The 23,868-nt window shown below is 40.5% G+C and overlaps 1 protein-coding gene across 1 annotated transcript in view; it reads left to right on the forward strand.

Annotated features, from left to right (window-relative positions):
• Window positions 1-2,676: 2,676 nt before the first annotated feature.
• bcar3 (BCAR3 adaptor protein, NSP family member) overlaps window positions 2,677-23,868 on the forward strand; it is a 41,716-nt gene continuing 20,524 nt past the window's right edge. The window contains 4 exon segments of the mRNA XM_034147211.1: window positions 2,677-2,799; window positions 9,520-9,706; window positions 9,972-10,187; window positions 18,786-18,828. Coding sequence (XP_034003102.1) covers window positions 9,528-9,706; window positions 9,972-10,187; window positions 18,786-18,828 — 438 coding nt within the window. The 5' untranslated portion in view covers window positions 2,677-2,799; window positions 9,520-9,527.

Here is a 23,868-nt window from a genome sequence, read left to right on the forward strand (position 1 = left end):
CTTCCTGTGCAGTAGCACTTATTCTGTACCCAGCAAAAAAACATCTAAAAATACTGTTTTAAGTGGATGAAATGCCACCGTGCATTACATCGGGGGGGATTTTATTTTCCTTTTCATGTACTATCGCCTAAAAATCTAATGGGCAGCATGATTCCAAAACAAAGGAACCCTAAGATGGTGGACTAAACACCAAATAAAAACATAAATAAAAAAACACTTAACTGCTAGTCAACTGGCATGCTCTTTTAATTTATGAGGACAATGGGATTCCTCATAGTGGGAACACAGGTAGGAACAACTCTGCGGTTTCAAAACAAGTCATAAATCAGCATTCATGTCTTTTGGATCAGATCCTTTCAAAGTGAGGATGTGCCTCTCTGCTGGCTTTTGGTTTTGTTATTCCCCAAACAAGTTGATATCATCTTCCAGGACAAGGACAGGTACCCGTCAAGGATTAGTTCTGCTTCGCCGCCCCCACAGACAGCCTCCTCCTACCAACCTTTTTTAGGGAAGTGTAGGTGATTCAGGAGATGATTACAGATCACCTTTCTGACTCACTCAACATCTTCCTGGAAATACCACCCTCAAACATACAAAGATGCCAAGAATGTTCACAAGCCTGTGTGAAAACGTACTGAGATTTACTCAGGAGAAACATTTTTTTTAGACTCAGCTGGATATTTTTACTACCAAACGTGTCCTCTACTGGAGTCCAAGAGCAATGTCTAAACTTAGATTTGACACAGGCTATTTGCTGATCACCATGTTTGTTATTCTGAACAGGCAAATACGTCCTTATTTTAGTGATCAGATCACCATAGCCAATGCCTCGGGACCTTTGTGATGCATGATTTTAATTGACCACATGTTGAGTGGTTTGTTTGAAGTACAACTTTTAGATTTAGAACAGTGACTCTGCATTTCTCTTAGTCACTACTTTTAGTAACTGGACCTCATGTACTTTTTGTGGTGAAAAAGAAAAAATGCTCACATGTGAACCAAAGTAAAGCCTTAAAAAAAAATGGCTCCTTTACTTGTGTTGCTTACGACAGTTCATTTGAAGAGTGATTTCCTTCTGGAATAGGAATTAATGCTGTATTTTACAAAAAAACTATTTAAAAAGATAAATACAAATATTGTGTCACAGATTTTAGCTTTAGCCTTATTATTTATTACCCAATCTTAAAACTCCTTTAATGATTATTTTTATAAAACCCTTGTTGATGTCCCAACACCTATGATGAATTAAATTATAAATATTAAAATATCCTAGTTTTGTTTATCCTATTGTGGCTTATGACAATGTACTTGCTAAGTGAAGTGCTCTGCTTTATGGCAGTTAGGCATGAAGACGAATCAATCTGACAATACGTTTGAAACCCAATGTTTCACTATATCATCTAACCATTTAAGAATTAGATTTATGCATTTTTATCTGTTTTTGATATTGTTAATATCTCCATCTTGATGTAACTGTGCTACTTACATTTAGAGAAAGAAGAGGGTGAATGTATTTTAAAAGAATATCTAAAATAACACTAAAAATAATGATGATGAAGATTATTTAAACAAAAGTTCTTCCTTTTTGATCAAAAAGACAGTTTTGGCACTTCAGCTTTCTCCCAGTCTTATCACATGTAGTGTGAGTAGCTCAGGATCAAAACACCTACATGTTTGTGGCCATGTGTGTGTCGTATTCGGGGCCATCTGATCATCTCGGCTTTCATAGCGGCAGGATGGGCTCCTTGTATTGTCTGAAAGGAAACACACACACACACACACACACACACACACGAGTCTGGGTGTTATCAACTCTAGACAAAACGGAGGAACAGGAGGACAAAGACAGGAGAGAGTGTTGTCCTGTGGGCCAGTCAGCGCGCACACACACACACACACACACACACACACACACACACACACACACACACACACACACACACACACACACACACACACACACACACACACACACACACACACACACACACACACACACACACACACACACACACACACACACACACACACACACACACACACACACACACACACACACACACACACACACACACACACACACCATGACCTCATGCCTGACAAACACATGTGGAGCTCTTCTACTCTTACTAGATGAAATGTAATATGTTTTGGCCACCATTCCCTCCCTTCCTTTTAAAGGTATGTCGTGGTATGTTTTGAGCTATGACGCTGATTTATTTGTCAGCAGTAGTTACACTTTGTCATTAGTGCACCTCAAGTTTCTCAAACATGTCACAACCATGCAACCTTTTCATCCCTTCTCTGCAAATAGCAACATTAGGTCACATTTAAATCTTCTCTAAGCACTAGACCAGTTAGTGGTGTTGGTGTAAGAGATCCCAAACAAAAAGACTTGGAGCATGAAATACGGGGCTGTGCAGGGAACACAGGGCGGAGGAGGAGGAGGAGGAGGAGCGGGGGGGTGGCAGGGAGAGTTTTGTTCAGGGGATGTGGGGGCAAGAGACAACTCAGCTAAAATAAAGAAAGAAAGAAAACTCCTCCCAAATACAGAGGAGAAAGAGGAGGGGCTGTGTGCTCACAAATCACTCCCCTGAGAGAGAAAGAGGAGGGCAGGGCTTCTGATTGTGCGGCGCTACTTGTTGTTGCCTGTCTCAAGCAGCGTGAGTGTGTAGCCGGTCCGCTAGTCAGAAGCTCAGTCATTCAAACAAACTATGAAAGGGAATACTTTGGATTAGATACGACTGAAAGAAAAATAGGAGCAAAGACCAAGGAATAGAGAAAAGGTCCCGCTGACAGGTATGGAATATAAATGTGTCGGGATGTGTGTGGAGGAATGTGTGTTGTTAAGTCTTGATGGTCATCTCCTCTGCGTGCATTAGAGTCATTTCAGACTTTTTTATTTAAAAGTAAAAATAGTAAATGATTTGTTTCTCTTTCTGTGTATTTCACCACACTGCCATGCCTTCTCCTCTCAGCTGTCTCTCTCTCCACCCCTGTTGGTTGAATTGTTTACATCTCAAAAGTGAGTTAGATTTGCTCAGGGACTTTTTGAGCAATAAGTCGTCTTCCCAAGGCGCTGGGTGTAGCTGTGGTTGATGGGGTTGGTTGGTGCTGCTAACTGTAGAAACCCCCTGCAGGAAATAATTACATGGAATATGAGAGATAAGATGAAGACCTTTCATCACGGTTTTGGGTTTGGGTCAAGATTACAATGTTTTGTACAAGTTTATTTTCTCAGCCAAACATCGTGAATAGGTTTTGACACTGCTGTAAACCCACCAATATTTATTTTAGTATTTCATTTTAAACTTGAAAAGGTTAAGGAGTACTCTTATCAAACAGCTGTCGTGCTCAGAGACACTTTGACAGGTTGCAGCTCTCTGACCTTTGAGAACACATCTTTAAACGGTAAACCACCCACGAGATGATGACAGGCAGACATGTGTGTGCATCTGTGTGTGTGGATGTCTTGTGAAGAGAAACATGCAGCAGGTTGTTTTCAGATATTAGTCAGTGTCAGGTCTGAACCCTGTTGTGGCGTTGAATCGAGCAAATGAGATTCAACCTTTGATTAATGCTGACATTTTTCAGACTGCATAGCTCAGCTGTAACTGTGTGACGATTGCGTACTTGCAGTGTGTGTGTGTGTGTGTGTGTGTGTGTGTGTGTGTGTGTGTGTGTGTGTGTGTGTGTGTGTGTGTGTGTGTGTGTGTGTGTGTGTGTGTGTGTGTGTGTGTGTGTGTGTGTGTGTGTGTGTGTGTGTGTGTGTGTGTGTGTGTGTGTGTGTGTGTGTGTGTGTGTGTGTGTGTGTGTGTGGTGTTGTGTTACTTGCTCCTGTGGGATGAAATGGTTGGTATTCCAGCCAGCCGTCAACACATGTGACTTGTAACCTTCAAAAAAGCCGAACCATAGCAAACAAAAAGCAAAAACGATAATATACTTTTTGCTACAACATCTCATCAATAATGTTGAAATCTGAAAGGAGCATTACTAGATTTGCTTTTGGCACTCACACTTCAAATCTCCAACTTGTTCTATCAAAGAAAAGGCTCTCAATTGCTTTCTTGTCAAAGAAGATACACTCATTTGTCATGTCTGTACATAGATAAGGAAGTTAGAGCTAGGCAACGGTATCTTAGCTTAGCACAAAGTTTGGGAACATAGGGAAACAGTACAAGAACACAATTGAAAACTTGATAATATCTGGTTTCACTGAAATATGTGTGAATTAATTTAGTTTTGTCATCGGTTACCATCTAAAGCTTCCTGTTTAGCATACAGACAGAAGTGTTGCCTTTTATCCAACCCTCTGGAAGTAAGCAAATAAGTCTTTAACACAAACAATGTGACTTCCGTCTATTATGGAATTTTATTTATTTTCATCTGCATGATTGTTAGATGCTAAGATGGACACACTGAACCTTTTTATCTCAGAAACATAAACACAAGTCATCACATGCCAATTTAGCATGTCCATTTATAACTAAGCAATTGGTTGGTTGGTCATGGTCATTTTAATTGTAGCTATAAAGTTGTTACACCCAAAAGGCCGGCTGAGATGACACCACAAGCGCAACTTAACTGCATGTGTTACCATCTTTGATGTTGCTGGAGCATCATTTCAAGTACAGCTTGAGTTATAGATTTGAGATGGACTTACTTTTATAAGGAACTAAATACTGACTGACTCAGCTGGCTGCTTCTATGTGACTGACTGGCTCACAGTGTGCTGATCAGTGACTGTACACACATTTTGTCTCACACTTTCCATCTCTTAAACGACATATGAAACAAGCACACATGGAGGGTAGATGGTGTGTGTGTGAGAGAGAAAGAGAGATTCAAAAGTTTTAAATGGCAGCTACTGCTGTGGGATTTAATAAAAGACTCAATAATATGTTGCACACCCATACACACTGGTAAACCTACGCACCGAAGAGCGCAGTAGGACCTCTCTCTCTCTCTCTCTCTCTCTCTGTCTAACAAAGGCCGGCTCTAAACAGCGGTCATGTGACAGTTGTTCCCATTGTTCACTTCTGGCCAGGGGTGGTTTGCTGGTTTGCTAGTGTGTGTGTGTGTGTGTGTGTGTGTGTGTGTGTGTGTGTGTGTGTGTGTGTGTGTGTGTGTGTGTGTGTGTGTGTGTGTGTGTGTGTGTGTGTGTGTGTGTGTGTGTGTGTGTGTGTGTGTGTGTGTGTGTGTGTGTGTGTGTGTGTGTGTGTGTGTGTGTGTGTACGCCATAGCAGGAAGACTCTTTAAGGCAGCTAGAGGAAACCCCTTATTCCCCAACATGTTTGTGTTGTCCTCTCTATTGTGTGTGTCCATGTTTAATAAGAGACCAGTAGTGCAACATGTGATTGTTGCTGATTTAACTCCACCTTATTTATAAATCTAATTATTGTGTAGAGTAGGTTTTCTCTTTTGTATACTAGAGGACTTTTAGTCCAACCTGAATTCCCAGCAGTGGCCAAGACGCCTTTGTGTATAGTCAGACGGAGAGATTACTATTAAATGATCAACTTTAGTTAAACTACATTTTACAAAGTAATGTCCTTATCCCCTGTGAGACAGAAATAGAAAGAATGACAGTGATGGTGAGAGGCGATTTATGTTGTATTGCTGGTGATTCTTTATAATGAGCTGCCTGCCGACTGTTTGCCATTTCCTCTTCCTGTGAATCTGCACTCATTTCCCACCCAAGGACTTGTGTGTGTGTTTGTGTGCTGGCGTTCCCAACCCAAGGCCTTTACTAGTGTTGCTGATAAAGCAAACCTTACCTCAGAATATGTTGTCTTTTGCACCATGGTCAAGGGAAATACCTCTGATGCCAGGTGTATCTTTCCAATGTGAAATCTTGTTTTACTGTTTTATTTGAGTGATATCCTCAATGAAGGCTGGTTTTAAATGCTGTCCATTTGAGCAAATAAATTATCTGACTGCATATATTAGCTAATTTAAGATGTTTTAGTATCGCTATTAGCTTATAAATGACAATAAACAAGATACTTTTATGCTCTGGCTTCCAAACAGGGATTTGTAAGCATAATTCAAAATGATGGGCCACAGCTTTAAAAATATGACATATAAAAGAAGATATACATGTTTTTGAATAAGTTGATTTACAAAAGTTACAAATAGTAGCACTGCTTACGGGTTTAAAGGACATTTAAATTATAGATATCAATTTGAATGATTTGCAGTTTGTTTGAAAGGATATTGTGTCAGTAGCAAATTCAAAACATAACCTTTTTTAAGTTTTTAAACCAATGAAAGTTTTATTAGGTGTAATGTTAAGATTCAGCTCGATAATGCAGATGTTCTTACTTACAAACTAACCTAAGTATGGTTGAAAATGACCACAAACGAAATGTTTCTGTGTATGTGCGTGAGTGTGTCTATTGAAGTGTGCGCTAGCCGATGGCTGAACAGCTGTAGGGAGGAGAGGATGAGGCAGGCAGAGAAAAGGGGGGGGGGGTAAAAAAGAGCAAAGTCTATTATTATGAGAGGAGGGAGGACAAAGGGCAGAAAGAAGGTGACAAAGTGAGGAAGCTAAAGAAGAGCTGACATCATGACGGACAGGCAGAAGGAGGGAGGGGGGGGGGTGTTTCTGTGGAAGAGCACAACACTAAAAGAGAAAGGGGGAGATGGATGAGTATGGATGAAGTCAAAAGAAGAAAGAGGGACTTAAAGGTCCCATGTCATGGCCATTTCTACTGATCATAATTCCATTGTTGAGGTCTACTAGAATAGATTTACATTGTTTAATGTTCCAAACTCACATTGGTTTCTCATAGAGCATCTCTGTATAGTATGTGTATTCACTCTCTGTCCTACACGGCTTGTTGGAGCTCCTGACCCCCCCTCCCTGTGAGCCCACTGTGCTCTGATTGGTCAGCTCGCCCACTCTGTTCTGATGAGTCCACCACCGTTACAGCGGAACATCAGTGATTATGTGTTACAATGGCGTTTGTTAGCAACCAGGAAATGACACCAGTAATGACAAACAGATGAGAATGCTGCGTGGGGTCTGGGTGCCGTGTTGGCGGGACGTTGCGCGGCTTGCTGCTGCGACGAGCGGACCCAGTGTGAGCTGGGTTCATGGGTTAATTCCTGCTTGCAGCGTGGGATCTGCGAGACAGCGAGACAGCGAGACATCGCTAATGGATGCGGGAAGGGGGGGGGGGGTGCTGAGGGGGCTGCAGCACCCCCATCTGCGAAGCTCCGCTAGCTGAAATAAGCAGTGTTGAAGGACAGAGTAGATTGAGAGAGGCTAAAGGAGAAAGTAAGATTTTCACACATTCCCTGCATGTGGAAACAACTTCTTAAGCACTTAGCATGAATAATTTATTAATACGATTAATCAACCAAGTATTCATGTGCGTAAGTGCTGTGTGTTTTCACTCAGTGAGAGACATCCTTTCTCCTCTACAGGGGAGGGTGTGTGTCTGGCAGATGGCCAGGGCCACACACGCAAATACACATTACCACAGGCTGACCATCCCTGAGGGTCTTATAATAGGTCCTCCTCCTGTAGGCTTTCTGCCCCTCAGAGGAATCCACTCTCTGACCCAGCATGCCTTCGCAGGGCTTCACAGTGTGTTTGTGTGTGTGAGTGTGTGTGTGTATTCTTTACTTGTCACGCTGAAATGTCTAGAGTTGGCCAGCTGTTCCCCTCCTTAAAACTCTATTTGCATTTTTATTGATAGTCATTATCACAAGCTGTAGACTCAATGACCCCCTGCTAAAGGTTTACTTTCCTTTTATAATCAAGGTTTCTGTACTTGCGAGGGTCTGAAGCTTATACATATCGTATTTAATATGTAATGTCCCCTTGTGGATTTTATCTACAAAAAAAGAGCAGTATATAAAACATCGAGGTTGCTTTTGCCAACCCAGCTTTCCCTTATTTACTTTTTGTCAATTATTGCCAAAGCTTGCCTTTGCACAAACTTTGTAAGAAACAATGTATTTGTCGGTTAAGACTTGTTTTTGTCGAGGACAGCACACAAATCTAACATTCATCAACTGAGGTCATATTTAATTTATATTCAAAGATTAAATAAATTAACAGCGTATCCTCTGCCTTCGAAATCAAATACATTTTAACCTTGTTGATTGCTTTGGTTCAAAACAATACCCCTTCATCTGAGCTGACTGCATCAAACTACACAAACAGTTCCCCTTCATCCTACTTTCTCTGATCAAAGTCAGGTTGTCCAAATTAAGACACAATAAAAAGAAACAACAGAAAAGTTGTTTGGGCCAGATTCTTATGTCTGATGAGATTAGAAATAGGGAAGGTATGTGGAGTTTCGTACCATCCAGTGTACCAACATGTCTGTCAGCTGAAGGTATTTTAGTTTGTACAGTGTGATTAAGTGCAGCATGCTGAGTGATTCAGAGCAGATTTGAGCTGCTGTCCAGTCATCATCACACGGCAGGGGAATTTATCGAGAACCTGTCCAGTGTTTTTTCCCATCCCTTATGACTCTATCTTGGGCATCTCTGTGTACAGTAAATATATCTATCCATCTGACATATTCCCCATTAGCAATACATGTTGTGTGCTTTTACTTTTTGAAAAGGCTGGAGTAAAAGCTATGTTTTAGTGCCTTGCTGGAATATAAATAATTTAAAGCATTCCCTTACGGTATGACATATAGAGGTTCTCAAAAAATAAAAAAGCAGAAGGTCAGACCTCTGTTCTCTTCTCACGTCCTCCAGTAGGAAGCTGCTGTCTGGTGAAACTGTTTTTGGCTTTGAGGCCTATGAAATCTATGAAACTACTACCGGACGGTGTGTGGTACTTTTGTTTACTCCAAAATTGTATTCCAGTTGGTTGTTATTGCACGGAATGTCAAATGTATTGTTAAAGGTCATGCTGCTCTCCTAAGGAATTCAAGCTAAACCATATATAGTTTGTGCTTTGTATTCCTGCCAAAATAAATTGCATTTGGGCAGTGTTATCCTCTTCAAAAAAAGCCAGTTGACCAATGTCCTTATGCTCTTCTCAGTTTAAACTGAAAAATAATAATTTAAAACAAAAGTAACAGGCAATGTCTCCCAATGATCAAAGCTGTTCTCCTATGTGTTTTGGATCAACTTTAACCTTAAATTATGCCTATAAATGTAAGCAATATATACAGTATATTGTTAGATTTTCTTTTTGATTGTTCGCATGCGTACATTGAGGTAGAATAACATTACCTAGCTAACACTGCTGGTATGAGGATATGTAATCAGAAGCTTTAACCCCTCAAGGCAAACGTCAGTGAGTGTCATGTATGCATGATGATGTGAAAGGGTATGTGAGAAATTTGATTGTGTTAATATAGTATTTCATCTTTGCGTGTCTTTTGTGTTTTCAGATCATATGTCTTACAGAAATGTATTAAACAAACTGATAACAGCTTAAACAGCATTTCCCTTGTCATTGTAAAGAAGCATATATTATACACCCTGTAAGGTAAACTCACTCTAAAGAAGTCCTCTGACTTTGCGTGTGTGTTTCTTTCCCAGAGTTGAGGATGATGGCAGAGGGGCGTTTTGCCAGTCTGCCCAGGTCCCTCCATGCACACCACGCCCTGGGAGGAGGCACTGTACACCATGGAGTCCCCTCAAACTCCCTCGGCAGCACCACCTGCTCCTCCAGGGGGCTCCAGTCCTCCCTCGCCTCCTCCATGGACCTCCTCAGCTCCAAACCGGGGTGAGTTGGGTGACTGAAAACAGCTCTTCAAAGAAGCCTGGCAGAGCTCAGGGTCTGAAATGAAATGAGTTTTAAAAACCCATAGGCTTCTCTGTAATGCAATGCAGGTTTGTATCATAGCAATTTACCAACATTTAATTACATTTTGAGATATTAATAAGAAGGTCATCACATCAAAATCTGGCTTCTGAGAAAAAAGTCTTCACAAAGGTGTTTTTGTTTACTTGAACACTTTAATCTTATGTTTCCCTCCTCCCTCCCCCAGCTTCCCCACAGGCCATGGCAGCGGCCTCTCAGATCTGCCTGCTTCGGCCTACCAGCAAATCTCCATTCACGGGACTCTGCCTCGACGCAAGAGAGGCGGAGCAAACCTCCCCCATGGAAACTACACCTGGAACACGTCACTGTCTCCCGGACACGCCCATCAACCCCTGACCTCTCCACTGGTCCAACATATAATCGACGACTTTCATGGTTACAGGTAAACACATGTTTAAAACACACATAATGAGGTCATACAAGCTCTTTTTTGATTAACACAATGCATTTTGAAATGTACATGTATAACGTCTTTGTGTGATTTTGTCTTGGACAGAGGATGTAATGTAGATTGGAAACCCACTGAAGCTAATATGTTATTTATAATATTAGGCTGCATAAATATAAAATATGACCCTTTTTTTACTTTTGCTTGAGCTTTAATTTTAGACTATTAAAGGTAGGGTAGGTAAGTTTGAGAAACCGGCTCGAGATCGCTAGAATTTGAAAATACACAACCGGAGAAAATCTGCCACTTCCTTATAGAGCCCCTCCTCCAACACACACGAATGCGCACATGACCAATGAGGGCACGAGATAAGTTTGTGCCCAGATGGAAGGCTGACAGGCAGGTAGGCCATCCAGTTATTTTAGCCGGGCCGACTAAAATGATTGGTCGTACTTTTTACAGTATTACGGCTTCCACAGATGACATTTTTTATGGATTTTTTGTCAAAGCACTTAAGATATTCATTGCTATCGGGATGTTAAGAGCATTCCATGGAACATAACAAAAAGTGTATCTCGAGCCGGTTTCTCAAACTTACCTACCCTACCTTTAAGGGGCAAAAAAGAGACACAATCAAAGGAACACTCAACCAAACATATATTTTCAAATACACCTAAAATATTTTTAACTTGCATTTTTGGAGAACAGCATCTTGTTTTCAGAGCAGTTATCAGATTCCAGTGGTAGGTTTTTCTAGTTTTTGTGACTACTGTCACCATTGGGGAGAATTGTAAATGTTGAAAATCCAAGCTTTCTAGGGCTAAAGCTTATTAGTTTCATTATTAATTAATCTGACGATTATAATATCTATAAATCGTTTAGTCTTTTAAATGGAAAAAGAAAAAGATACACACACACACACACACACACACACACACACACACACACACACACACACACACACACACACACACACACACACACACACACACACACACACACACACACACACACACACACACACACACACCACACACACACACACACACACACACACACACACACACACACACACACACACACACACACACACACACACACACACACACACACACACACACACCAGAGAAATCTCAATAGAGATAGCTAAAAACAGCACTTTCTGACAAACAAACTTTTGGGAGAGACTTTTCAAGCAAAAAGCCAATGACATATACAATGAAGTAGAAATACTCTTGATTTATGTAGTATTTATTTTTGGGGTAGTGCTTTTTAGAGGCATGCGACATTTTTAGGCAATCTTTCTTGCCTTACACTTGCCATGCTCTGAAAGAAAAACGTTATTAATTTGGAGCAGGGACACAAAAACAGAGTTTGGAGTTGGATGGAGAAATGCGAGTCCTGAGGGGGTGAAGCTCACTTCAGAGGGAACACACACACACACAAACACAAACACACACACCTCATCCCTCAACATGTCCTCCCATCTTTCTATCTCTAGTGTTGAGTTACAACAGACAGTATCTGATGTAGCCAGCTGTGTGTGTGTCTGTGTGTGCGTGTGTGTGTAGCCCCCAGCAGTTGGGTTACCTTTGTAGGTCAGGGTGTGGCGGGACAGATCACAGATTACTGTGAGCTCTTTGTCTGCTCTCTCCATCTTCTGCCTTCGTGCTGGATACATTTCATACACTGCTGACATACAGCAGCACAATTTGTCCAGGTCAAATTCAACCCGTGCAGGTGGCCAAATAATGAACAGCATCATTATCCCACTTTGGCTCATTTTTCATGAAGTTAGGGCAAATGTATGGGGTTTTGAAATCAATCAATGGTATCTCTTACCGTCAAATGATGTTCCAATTCAGCTGTAAATGAGCTCAATGAGCTGAAAGTGACAAAATGATACATCTTTTTCAGGCTGGGTTTTTATTTGGCAGGTGGGGGTTGTTCTTTATAATCAGCTAATATATAGCCTTACTTCAAACTGTCTGAAGATCAAAGAGCAGCACTTGGTAATTACTGAATTACCCTACTAATGACCTGACAACTACAAAAGAGACTTTGCTATGTCAGTGACGGCACGTATGAGAAATAAATCTCACTGTGTCCAGATTGATGTTATCTCTTTGATTGATGTTCTTGTTTCACATACTTACAATCATCTCCTTGGCCCTACGTGAAAGGTTTTTAAAGATACATCATCATTGACATAAAAATACTTGGAATAATAATCTACATAGCAACATTTCAGCTCATCTCAGGAGGGTAAAGCTGCAACAATTAGATGACATGTATTAGTTGTTGCACAGAAAACTATTTGGTGAGCTTTTTAGATCATTTTGTAGTTCTTAAGGTACTCTTTATGCAAAAAAAACAATTTGCTGCTCTTCCCTGTTTTATATCATATTATACTCTGCATCGTTGGGTTTTGGAACAAGACATTTTAAAACATCACCTTTGGATGTTTGGCTGATATTCACATTGATTTACCCACCATTCATTAAAAAGATATCTGTACATTGATTAATAAAGAAAAATAATAGTTTGTAGTAATCAATAAGAAATGCTTTCCAATGGTTCTAAGTATTTTTTCTCAAATCCAAGTTTCTTCTAAATAAAACCCAATGTACAAATAATACAGATGATTTGTACATTGGGTTTTCTAAAAAAACAAACGTGTAAATGTTAAACATAGACCCTGGTGTTGTTAAAGCAATGAGTATCATAAAAAACCATCAACCTTCCCCCCAGCTCCTCTGTCGTTGTTGTTGTTGTTTTGAAACTCACGGCCCAAATTGGAGTTTTCTATAAAAAGATAAGGGAGCCTAGCTCTAAAGTATGCAACCACTGGCCGGTCGGTCTTGACTTTCCATTCCTCATGCTGTCAGCTGATCTTTGACCCCTGACCTGATGTTGCACCGGCTTCAGATTGGTCAGTTTGTCTCTGTGTTGACCTCAGTGAACAGCTCAGCAGACCACCAGAGAGGAAAAGGGGGAGGAAGAAGGAGAGAGCAGAAAGAAAGAGTGGAAAGGAGCAGAAAGAGAGAGAGTGGGGGGGAGGAGAGGAGAGACAGTGTGTTGACAGTGACACATGCCACTTTTCATTTCAGCAACATAAATAAGCTTATTTTTTAGCCTTTTTAATTCTGCTTCTGCTGAATGAGTTTGGATTGACCTCTTCTGATGATCAGTTTCAACAGCTTTTACACTATATTCTCTTTTGAATTGTAAAAGATGGTATTGAACTAACATTCCTACCTTGTTCATACCTGTTGATTTATTGCTCTTGTAACACCCCTGACAAACTGAGGGACAGAACCAGCAGGCTGCTTTAGTGCTGCAAATAAAAACCAGACTTTTAGCATCTTAGGCCCCGGCTCCACGTGAACGCATACGGCAAAACGCATAGGATTAACGCAAACGCAATCGCCAAAAAGCTTCCGTCCACACGCAATATACACCGGATAGTGTCTTCCCACACGAGACAGCTCCGTTTAGATCCAACCGCTGGAAAAGCTGCAGTACATATGCCGAGCCTGTACGTGGCGCTGTAACTTCCTCCACAAAAGCAGCGAAGAAGAATGGTTGTCATGGCTGCAGTTCTGTTTATTCTCCTTGGTGGGGGCCGAGGGAACCGGGCAGAGTTTTTCGCCGGTCAACGTGTGTTAAAGTTTAAATCTTCCGGACAAAATTATAAAAGTGCCGGTCAAAGGTCTTCATTGTTATTTATTGAGCTTTAAAACAAATGAATAACGACTATATAATGATATATAATAATAAAATACACGGAGCCTGTCTCTTTCTCCTCTCTTCTGACAGCGTCAGTGTCTGTCTCATGCAGCAGCTGATCCAGTAATGAGTGACCCGACAGTAAAAATAAACATATTTATAACTAGTTTAGGTAGTTTGAGAGGTGATTAAAATAGCTAAGGGTGATGATCTGACTTGAAGTGTGTGTTTTGCTCCCGCTGCATCACAGCGGGAGGAGCTGCGTGTCTCCGTCCTGTCAGATTAGACTTCACTCCCGTTTATGTCCATATCGAGATAAAGATAAATAATCTGAATTCAGTGTGCAGTGGACTTTTGCGGGGGTGAGCAGCAGAGGCGGGGAGAGGCGGGGCTATTGCGTCGTCATTATCAGAAAAGGATGACCGTATAGGCTACCACACGGCCCCGTTGGACCCCCCAGAGCGCTCCGTTCCCAGATCTATCCACCTTTGGACCCGTTGTCGTTTGCAGGGTCCGTTTCTATCGTTCCGTTACGGCGTCGTGTAGCTTAAAGGGCTATACGCAAGAGAAATATGCGGATACAACCCGTTTTCGTTCCCGTGGAGCCTAGGCCTTAATGTGTTGCAAAGTCGTAATACACACTGAATCTAACAGGGGTTTTCACACTTGGACAATACACTTTCAAAAGATTTCAATATGCACACTGAATTAACTCAACTGCATGTATCATGCAGAGATCACCATGCAGTTTCTATTACGGCTTTAATGCGGTTGAAAATTGTTATTTCTTCCACCCATAGCTCCTAAATGAAAGATCCAAAAACCACGACTACAAGTGACGTAATTCTGATTGATAGTCAACTTCAATCAAAACAATAATAAATATAAACACAGGAAAATCCATAACATCCTCTGCATAATAAAATAACACTTATTATTTAATTATAAATATAAGGTAAATAAGCTAAATGGTTTCAACATCCCACATTCACTTCTTTCATTTACTTAATTGTAAAACATCAACTTCCAAAACAATACAGTTAGCATATAGCAGGAACCAGGGGCGTCGCCTGGACCTGAAAACATTCGGGGCTTAGCCCACAGTGGCGGCGGCACTACAGTGGCATTTTTTACTGCAACACTCCCCACACGCACACACACAGTACACCCGCGACTGTTACAATGAAGGCTCGATAATCAGCTCACGGCATATAGGCAGGGGTAAAGTGGTATTTTTTATGAGTGGGGGGCGGACCTCACCTCCTCTAGGGGGGTCCCGGGGAAGACTTTTTTTTTTAAATATTGAAGTTAAAAGCATCAATCTGGTGCACTTTGAGAGCAAAATGAAGAGATCTATGGATACCTCTCTCAACACCCATATGAAGCAGAACTGTAAACAGATGTACTTTTTCTTTATGGATATTTTACTAATCACTCCCCTTTTAAACTCTATTCTTGTTTTACTGCCATATAGTATTTCATAACTGTTTTTCATTTATTCTCTTATTTTCTTTATAACTATAATGATCATATGAAGGTGTGCCGCGGAAATAATCTTTTGAATAATTTGTGACCAAACTGTTTGAGACCCACTGAGATAACTTACTAAAGTTAAGTATCTAAACACTCAGAGAGTCCTTTAGCTCACCTGAGTCTCTCAGTCTGAGAGGAGAGGACTCTCCTCCAGCTTGTTGTGGAACAAACAGCTCCTTATGTCCGTTAGCGCAGCTAGCTAACCAGATGCTAACAACACGTCCCTGCTGGCACCGGGCACCGGTCCCTCCCTCCCCCTCTCTCCCTCTCTCTCTCTCTATCACACTAATGCGCTATTGCCACACACACACAGAGCCGAGCTTGAATGACACAAGCACACGTTTATTTCCATGCAACTCTCTGATTGGTCTGGTGTCATGCCTCTGTTGCATTCACTGAACACGGGAAATTACAGTGCTGCCGTCCTCTCTTGTGTCATGATGAGGTTCACGTAAAGCACGGTTAATGTATTATATTATTGAGGGAGAATTGTCCGGGGCTACAGAAAAAACATTCGGGGCTAAAGCCCCGGATGCCCAGGCCAGGCGACGCCACTGGCAGGTACAGATGTGTATAGTCTGGATTGGAATCACAAATCCATTTCCCCTTAGTGTGTGGATCTTAATATGAAAACACACTGACCTCTGTTGGCCATCTGCAGCCCCTGCATGTTGCTCATGAGCGCTTTCTATCTCTCCCACTGTCTGTCTGTCACTCTCTCTCTTTCTCTCTCACACACACACACACACACGCACACGCACACACACGCACACGCACACGCACACGCACACGCACACAGTGAAGTCAGTCACTGAAGCCAGTTGTGGCCGTGCTGAGAATTGTGTGGTGAAGCACAAAGAACAACAGTAGCCAGAAAAAGACTGTGGCTCCTGCTGCCCTCCCTGTACTTGTATTTGTACACTTGCTTCCACTCTTTCTGCCTTTTGACTTTGTGGTCTTAGAAGCAGAAAAAAAAAAGCGTCTGATGCTGTTTCAGCAAAAGAAAGGCAAAGTTAGCTGTGGTCAGCTTGTGTAGTCTGGAATGCATGGCCATCTCACTCTGACTTGACTTTGTTTCAGATTGTTAGTGCTGCAATCAGCCTTACTTAACGCTATCAGGGAAGAATATAGAAGTACAAAACATCCGTTAAGACGCTGGGTGGAGACCTCATCCTACACCTGGCTAACAACCTGGGTTTAACACTGAATCTCCATCAGCTCCAGGGCTGCTGCTCTGTTTGTGAGCCTGACCTGTTGACCTCCCTCAGGGAAAACAAATCTGGATTTCCCCTCAGTTGTAGCACATTCAACTGCAGGAGGGTTCATATGGGTGTTGTCTGGTATGTGGTGATTCTCCATGCACCCACCTCTGACCATGGAGCCAGCGCACGGTTACGGTGGGCAGGTGGTTTGAGTGGTAAAGATTTGGGGCCAATCAGAGGTCCAGCTAACCACTGACTCCTAAAAACCAACACATATTGCTACGGTACTTTTGTGTCAAACTGAATGTCTGATTTAAGTTTAGATTTTAGACCACAGAAACTTCCTGTCTTCTTCTTCCTCATTCTCCTCCTGCTCTTCTTCACTATATCCTTCCTCTTTTTGCAGTGGTGATTTTTAAGCAGTTCAGCTCTGAGAAGCTGTCACTGATCATAATCCAACCATTCCTTTTTTTAAAAGGGGGGGTCAGGATATGTTGGATTAGAGATGTTTAGACCTGGAACCGAATCATTTGAATATACTGCATCTCCTCGTCCCTGCAAAGTGAAATTGGCTGAGGGTGATTGAGAGTCCTGAGCATTCTCATTCTATGAATAATAACTACACGTTGTTGTGAATGGAAGCTTCTGTTTAGTTACATAACTTAATCCCACCTCATTATCTGGGGCCATATTAAACTGAGAGGGCTTAGAGCTAAACATATTTGGTTTGGTAAGCAATGGACTGTGCTAATATTCCCGTGGGAACAGCAATGTAGGCTTAAGGGATTTAAACTACCAACCTTGCTAACATTGTGGGGGATTTGAGCTAATTACCTCTTCACTGATCCTCTGACATAAGCCTCCTGTCGAGAGAGAGCTACATTTATACGCTCAAGTACCAATATCGAGGGGGAGAAATGGAAATAATGAGCTGTGCTCGAGTCAGATATTCTGTTAAGAACTGCTGGTCAAAACAAAACCAAAATACTTAAATAATGTTTTATGTGTATTCTGACCTATAAACTAAAATGTGTAAGAACAGCCAATGAACGTCCAACAAGATCATGTAGAAAACTGCTGTCGGATGTGGATGTTTTTAAAGATGACATATTATGCTCATATTCAGATTAATATTCTAATGTTGTGCCTTTATGTTGAAAAAGCTCTTTATTTTTCTCACACGTCTGTGTTGCAGCACCTCTTTTCACCCTCTGTCTGAAACCAGAGCCCAGTCTGCTCTGATTGGTTAGTTAGCTGGAGCTGTCAAGGCCCTTGGCCTATCACGTACAATGTAGGGAGTGCTAGCCAAGCGCAAGTGTTACATAGTGATGTCACTATGCTACGGAAGTAAATAAAGGAGTCCAATCGAGGCATTTCCCTCTGGAGGGAATTTGGGGATTTAAGCCTTTGCAGACCATTTACATGCACTAAAACCTTTAAAACAAACTACAGGAAAGGGAACAATAAAAAGCATAATAGGGCCCCTTTAAGTTATCAAAGACAATGCAAAAGGAGAAAAATGAAAGAAATGTGTGTGCTCTTACCTCCCTGTGAATTTGTCAGTAGACTCTGAAGGATAGGCGTGTGGCTGCGATGTGTGTTATGGTGGGGGAGGAGTGAGGGAGGGTGGCCAAGAGAGGCAGGCAGTAAGTGAACATGTTTACCGCTGACTGAGAGACAGACAGCAGAAGGACAGAGAGAGTCTAAGATTTAAAGCAGTTCAGTGTGAAGTCTTGTTTCTCTGGACGTCTTTTCTTTTAGATTAAAAACAGTGAGATCTGGACAGCATTACCCTTACAGTTCACTGTACAGAAGCCTTACAGTGCAGCTGTACCTTCGTTGTCTATCGTATGGCTGATATGGCGTAATTTTTGGACCTGTAACACCCATTTGGATCTTTTAAAAAAACCTCCACTGAACTTAATCATCTCCAAAAACAGCTGATCAGTGTCTGAATCTCCTAACGAAGCAGCTTCAGCACCAGTCAGGGTCCCACTTGGACTTAACACGACTAGTTTATTTGTAATAGGAACTCCAGAGAGGAACTGAAGCTCAACAGCGAGCAGTTTGGGTCCAGGAGCAAGATGTGTTCACTAAACAGGTCCATGTCTCTGTCTATGTTCCCCAGGGAGCCTGCTGCCGGCCTGGATGCCACGGTGGACTATGTCAAGGTAAGAACAGCAAATCTGCCTGTTTGTTTTTTTACAGAATATCAAAAAAAGCTGCTGTTGCTGCCTCTACCATTAGAACTGCATAAAAGACGTGTATCACTGTGGTTGTAATCATGCAAACACGACCACTATAAAGTCATATTTCTCATTAAAAACATAGGATTTTTGATTAAAACTTTGCTTGTGAGAAATATGATATTGTATTCACTTTTAGTGGTGGTGCAAAGTTATATGGCATTTAAAAATATCTCTTGGCTGGCTGTATACAAAGTTAATGCCAATGTATCACACAGTATGTTGGACCTTTCATTCATTCATTACACACAATCATTATAAGCAATATATAGAATACACAGTCTAGGATACAATATGACTGATAAGGCACATGCATACAAATATTGCTTATACAAACCTATCCTACTATCAATTTGAGCTGCCTTACAAATAATACAAATTATTCACAATTGTAACAATCAAAAATAGCTTATGAAACAATTGTTTTGAAAAACACGAGAGTTAAACATTCTTAACTGTTCCATGACACTAATGATGAAAGAATGAAAGAAATCTTCTTTTCTTTATGTTGCTTTTTGTATGGTAAAAAAAAAAAAATCTTGAATTAAAATATGTATACAGTCTGACAGTGACTTTGTTATATACATAACAATTTAATATAATTTCAATATACTCAATAATTACATTTCATGCATTAGATTTTATGAACACGCATTTGTGTGATCATAAAAAATGAGCCCTATTAAAGCTGTGGAATAAGTAATACTATTAAAATGTAAAGCATTCCACTCTGTTGTAAAAATTACTGCAACTCTAAACTAAATACTTCTTTCGTCAACATGTTCATTAGATACAGTTCATTTGGTAAAGAGTAAAACTAATTGTATTGAATCCATCACAATCAGCGTCTGTAATTTGAATAAAACAGAACGTGAAATAATATACTCGGGTTTTTGCAGGCGTTAATGTGAACATCATTCAAGCAAAAAGTGAATCCAATTACCCCTGGGCTACAAGGAAAACACTCCTCTAAATCATATGTCTGCCACTGCTTTGGCTGCAACACTGTTATAAATCATATTCACACATACACACCACCTGAGACCCGTTTCAAAAGAGGTGATGACCGAGAGATGATCATTCTTTTATCACCATATCATCTAGCTGACCGATGATGTGCTCTACTGTGTTTCTCTTTCTGTTCATTCATGTTAACAGCTTATGCACAATCTAACTAAATACATACACACAAAGAACCTGGGGCCTGGTATCACATTGAAAGGGGCTCTATACTGTATGCTCATTTTCAGGTTTCATATTTGTATTTTGTGCTTCTACTATGACATGTGTCCATGCTTTAATGTTCAAAAAGGACACCTCTTTTCACCCTCTGTCTGAAACCAGAGCCCAGTCTGCTCTGATTGGTTAGCTGGCCGGCTCTGTTGCGATTGGTCAACTGTAGAGATGTCCCATCCCTTTAGCCTATCACGTACATTGTATTGGAGCGCTGGCCATTAGAAGCGCAATTGTCACATAGTGATGTCACTGTGTCACTGAAGTAAACAAAGGAGTCCAATGGAGGAATTGTAGCCTTTGCCGGCCATTTACACGCACACAAAACCCAATATAACAAACTGCAGGGAAGGTAAGCATTATGGGGCCTCTTTAATACCTTTTGAATACAAACATAAGGCTTCCTACATTACTCTCACAGTATGTTTATGAAGTATAAAAAGGATTAACAACATTTACGAGGCATACTGTTATTTTTCTTTGAATTAGACATTTTTAAATGTTACATTTATATTCTGAAATATAAGTTATTAAAAAGGGATTGTTAATTACATTTTGCAGAAATTCAGTATTTTGTATGCTGCTAAAACTGAACATACTTGAATGCTATACAAATATACTTACTTGTACAATCTTATATTATCTTGGAGAGTAAAGCACGGATAGTTCAACATTTCTTGATTCAAATTGATTACGTTTGAACCTTTCCTATGTATAAATCATCTTCATAGACCTGGTCATAACAAAGTAAAGCAGACTATATGATCTTGTGTCTCTCATATGATCTTATTTTGATCTGAAAACCATATTTTTTAAAGCTATATTATACAGTAAGTCTAAAGCAGCCTTAACTACACTGAGATAGTGCTTTCCAATTCTTCTCTCTGTAACTCTTTATATTATCCCCTCTTTTGAACCCCCTAAAACCATCCATCACTGCTTTCCATCTCTTAGCTCACACGTTTGGATGCTGACACCTCAGTCTGAAAAGCAAACTCTGGGTCCTTCCCACGAGAACATATGGGAGCTAACCACACACACACAAATACACAAACACCACTTGTGTGTATTCCTTTGGCCAAATTAGGTTTGTGTGCGAGAGTCAACAGAGTGTGTGTATGTGTGTGTGTGTGTGTGTGCTGACCGCAAATGGAGCTACTGTGTCCGAGGTATTATATAATAAGTGTGAAAGTGTAGCTGTCAGCTGTGGTTCTCCAGGTGTGTTTGCATTTCCACTGTGGATGAAAACATGCACAGACTGCAGCAGGCAGTGCATGTGTTGTGGAAAGGTCAAAAGTACAAACTGTGCAGTGAGCCTGGCCTTGTTTAGTTTGATCTGGACATCGATTATGTCCAGTATAAGTGTGTAGGATATATATATATATATATATGGATGTTCCACAGAGTCAAATCATATAAAGATATCCTTCTTGTCTGATTTTAAGACTATTTCTCTAATTCCCGGAGATGTTAAATGGCTGAATTCTACTGTTGGATGTTTTATAGTTACTCTGAGGGAGGGAAATCAGCTAACGTCTTTGAGAACAGTTCAATATGAACCATAAATACTCAAATAAAAAGAAGAGAATACAGTAGAAACAAATATAAGAACTGCTGTATATTGGACAGCTATACCGAGGCATCTATGACTAGATTCTGATTTGCATAAAGTTTAGTTTTTTTTAGATAAAGTATAATCGCAATGCAAGGAACTATTAATGATTGGCTTCCTGCATTGTTAAATTAACAAAATGCAAAAACACGACTGTGGCGTTTTATCCTGTAAAAGAAAAAGCAATAAACATACTGAAATGTTACTAAGTGTTTGGATATGTTAGGATAAACGCACAAGTCTCTAACACATGTACAGTAATGTGTTGCATGATCTATCACCTACTCACGTTATCACACTGACAGGCAGGAAAACATGCAGTACAGCGGGGTCCTGTAGCTACATTTGGCTGGATTACAAAACAGTCAGGTCTGTGTGAGGAATTAGGAAGAAGGATTGGTACAAAGTTCCCACAGGATCATTCTAGGAAATGTTACAGAGAAAGGATTGTTCAATTCTGCCGCAGTACATTGAGCAACATCTGTATTGTGAAGAGTGCTGAAAACCTATCCTGCATAAATACAAAGATTTGACCATTTCTTTAAATTTTTCATCAGAAATTAAGGTATTTACAGTAAGGTACTTTTTCTACTTTTGTGTTCACTCACTACAGTAAGAAACAAACCAAACAAACCAATGATGTTCACTCATATTGCCGTCACAGTTAATCATATGAACAAATCGCACCCACAAAATGCTGACAAAACAGATTGTCTGAAGGTTGGAGTGTTTAAATCTTGAAAATGAATACCTACATGTAAGCTTTTTTTTTTTTTAAAGAAAGGTGAAGGGATTTAGTGCAAAATGCACCATTTAAAAAAAAAAGGTTGTTTATAAAGCCATCTGGTACAATAGGAGGTAGTATAATGCACAATTCTCCACGTTCTTTGATAGCAAATTGACTGACTTTGAAAGTCTGAAAAGGTAAGAAAGAAACTCAGCGTTCTCTAAAGGACTTTCACTCTTTTGTACTTCCTCTTTCATTCCCATTCTGTCTTTGAGTTGAAAACATCAAATTGAATTTGCTCTACCATCATGAAAGAGCATTGAGAAACAACAATGCTCTGTCTGTCCGCGTGTGTATGTGTTCGTGCGGTCTTGCAATTGATTTCAACTCTCAAAGTGAAAGGCACTTAACAGCTTACAGTACACACACATCCGCTCATAGTTAAGTGATCCAAACATCAGTCAAAGTGTTTACTGACTCATATTCATTCATGAAATAGTTCATCTCTGAAAGGGCTTTTAAGTGCTCTAAGAGGTGAGGTGGTACACTCTAGTGGTCAGATGCAGGTGCTGCAGTGTGAGACCCTGTAACAGTAAGTGGATAAGGATTCAGTTAGAAATCCAAACAGCAGTTTGACACTCATCAGGGTCATCACACCAGTTAGCAACGAGCCAGTTAAAATAGAAACCAGACAGCTAGTCAACTATTCAGCCTGCGGGTGCGACGGCCTGCCAGTCAATGAGCTACACAGCCGGTCAATCTTTCAGTTTGTTGGCCTGTACGCACAGCAGGCGGCCGGCCAGACAACCAGCAGCTCGCTACAGGGAATGAATAAAGATTATTCCTGTTGGGAACACATCACTCATCAGTTCCTGAATTATTAGTGGGATTTTGTTCTGATTTCTTACGTATTATATATTTCAGACAGTTCTTGTAACAGTTAGACACAACATGAAGAAACGTTGTATTAGTTTTACATTTAGAGACTTGAATTTAGCATCAATACTGTAACACTTTCAAAGTTATAAAAACCAATGAACTGCCACTGAGAGCCTTTTATTCTATCGGCTGTATCACCCATTTAAAATCCGACAAAGGGTGCACTCGAGTTAATGGGCTGAGTTTAATCTGGGTCAGTCAGACTATAGATCAGGAGTCATGATGTAAACCATGTCAGTCACGTGTCTCGTGTCATTATGTAAAAACAGATCATGACATGCTTTTAATACATCATGACTTTGCATGATTTGCCTCCCAACAGTTTGCTGGGTCTATAATGAAGTCTAAATAATTAAAACTATCCTTAAAACCCAAACAAGTGTTCATTTTCTCAATGGTTCATGAAGTCCGTATTCTCGTGCAAGCTTTTATTTATTGCTTTATCTAAAGTGTA

This window comes from Trematomus bernacchii, unplaced genomic scaffold (assembly GCF_902827165.1).
Source record: "Trematomus bernacchii unplaced genomic scaffold, fTreBer1.1, whole genome shotgun sequence".
Classification (NCBI taxonomy): Eukaryota; Metazoa; Chordata; class Actinopteri; order Perciformes; family Nototheniidae; genus Trematomus; species Trematomus bernacchii.